This window comes from Gavialis gangeticus, unplaced genomic scaffold (assembly GCF_001723915.1).
Source record: "Gavialis gangeticus isolate Ggan-Ray unplaced genomic scaffold, GavGan_comp1, whole genome shotgun sequence".
In the NCBI taxonomy this organism is placed as follows: Eukaryota; Metazoa; Chordata; order Crocodylia; family Gavialidae; genus Gavialis; species Gavialis gangeticus.
In genome coordinates, this window is record NW_017728998.1 from 28057498 (window position 1) to 28059985 (window position 2488).

At 40.5% G+C, this 2488-nt stretch overlaps 1 protein-coding gene across 1 annotated transcript in view; it reads left to right on the top strand.

Annotated features, from left to right (window-relative positions):
* Window positions 1-2488, top strand: part of LOC109289293 (borealin-2-like) — a 9683-nt gene that overhangs the window by 2627 nt on the left and 4568 nt on the right. The window contains exons 4-6 of the mRNA XM_019505285.1: window positions 422-482; window positions 1092-1156; window positions 1956-2023. Of these exons, the coding sequence (XP_019360830.1) occupies window positions 422-482; window positions 1092-1156; window positions 1956-2023 (194 nt within the window). The remainder of the gene's footprint in view (window positions 1-421; window positions 483-1091; window positions 1157-1955; window positions 2024-2488) is intronic.

The following is a 2488-nucleotide window of genomic DNA, read 5'->3' on the forward strand; positions in this document are numbered from 1 at the left end:
CCCCCCCCCCCCCCCCCCCCAACTTCAAGCTATGTGTTGTGGGACTAACTTAGCATCTCTAGAGATGCTGGTTGAGAATCACTGTTCTAGCACAGCTTGAAGGGGGTGAGCACAGAGCAGAGATCTTGAATCATTATAGGCAGATGGAGGAATTTTTAAAGATCACACTACTTACTGTATTGGAGACATGGGCAGGGAGGGTGCTTCTTGAAACAGACGCCTAATAAAAACCATATGGCAGAGACCTTGCATATCATACCTGAAGGCTTTAAGATAACCTGTGAAAGTAGTCACTTTACTTGACAAACTTTCAGGTCACCGTCTCTAGCATAACAAAATTTCTTGGTGGGGGAGATGAGGAAGAAAAGTGATCTATTGATTGTTCAGATCTTCCCTTTTTTACTTTCTAAATGTCCTATAGAATGATCCTCTTGTAGAGGATTTGCCGAAGTCCAAAGTAGTGAGGACTGGCAGCAGAAAGGGTAAGTTAATGACCTCATAGCTTGGTTTTGCAATTCTTGTCCTTGTCTTTTAATGGTGTAAATCTTGTAATGAGCATAAAAATCCCTTTGCAGGTCACAACTCCTTAAAAGGTATAACATGATTACAGTAGTGTCTGAAAGCCCCAACAGATTGGGGGTGGGGGCAAGGATTTGTATTATCCAGTTATACAAAAGTATAAAAGGTGATGTGGATAACGTGTATTCCACTCTAGCTCTGCTGCTGGCCCAAATTGTCTTGGGGGGTCCCAGGTTAGCCCTATATCTGCTGAACTCTTCTAAGAGAAGCATTCATCTTAATCAGAATTGACAAGAGTACTTTCTCAAATAAGAGGGTGGCCTACTCTTGCTGCCATGAGGAATAACAAAGAAAAGGGTCATGGCTTGTTCACTAGCACAGCTAATGGGGATAAGGGTCAGTCCATGTAGGCATTAAATTGAGTGAGTGTTGCATGTCCAACTAATGGAACTGAGCACTGGCTGCTAGGTGGCAGGAAATGTACCCCACTCCCCTCACACCACCACAAAAAGGGGCTTGTCTTTCATGCCTATTCCACATCCTTCTAAAACACTTAATTTTTACCTTTTTAGTAAAGGTAACTACAATTGTTGAGTATGAAGATGAGAAGAAAGTGTCAACAAACATGCCCCAAAAGGTAAATATGGAGGGGTGGGAAACAACAAGACCAGGACTTGGTCCTTCCTGATTCGATTTTAGCTGTGGTTCTAGTATGGTATGCTTAAGACTAATGACCTGTGCTTGTCCTTTTAAAATTGAGTGCAACCATCCAGGCTTAACTGTAACCTCCTTGGAAACAACATGATTGTATATATTTCAGTTCATTCATAGTGCAATCCTATGGGCTCTACATTCCAGTTCTACTATGTTCTGAACTGGAACAAAGTTGTTAAAAAATAAGACTTTAATAGACTTGAAATTAAACCAATATTTATTTTCTGCTGAAACGTGATTGTTTGGTGCTTATACTTGCTTTTAGTTGGTGTCTGTCCATGGTGGATGGTTTATTGAAAAATGAATTGTGTAGACCTGGAGAGGCAAGCATTTATTGTGGTATCAGTTTACTCATATTGGGTCTTTACAGCTCAGTGTCTTTGCATTGAAAAGGTCTGTACTGAGTCTTAAGGTAGAAGTCATCTTTCTGCCTTGCTCCTCAATTATTATAAAGCCTCTATATTCAGTGGTGCAAGCATGGCTGTAAAGGTGTTGTGAAGAGAGATGCTGGGAAGACTTTTAAAAACAATGTGATAGAGACGTGCTTTAGGGATGCCTGTGTTTTACTCTCTACCGCATGTAAAGTGGATTCAACGGGGGTATTGGGATGCCCTGCTCTAGAAGGGTGAAATGTTGTGTCTGTTAGCTGAATGTCTCAGTTCTGTTGTCATTTCATATTTCACTTTTTTTATTCTGATGCTTTTTTTTTTTTTTTTTTTAAGGCATCTAAAACAAAATCATTGGTTACAGTTTCTGGCCTAAGCAGCAAACAAAACAACTCTCTTCCAAGGTAAGGCCATGAACTTTGATAACTTATGCAACTTAATTGACAGAGTCAATTCACTGGTTCAAAAGATTTAGGTTCTCTAGTGTTGGATTTCTTGAAGATAAATCCCACAAGCTCAATCAAATTCTTAATTGATGTACTATAGTGAAGTAAAGCCCAAATAGAGGATTTGCATCTAAAATGAGATGGCAGTTGATTTAAAAAAAAAAAAATTTGTAGTCCTATCTATCTTCAGTTTTGCATCCAAGGTGTAGAGTTTGAAGTCCTAATGTTACTACCTGATGGAGGAGAGGAGAGATGCCTCTAGATCAGGGGTGGGCAAAATGCGCCCCAGGGGCCAGACCATTCTATCCCGCCCACAGAGCCCCTAGAAAAAATTCAGAAAATTTTAATATTTATCTGCCCCTGGCTGCCTATTGTGCAGCCCTCGATGGCTTGCCAAAACTCAGTAAGTGGCCTTCCACCCAA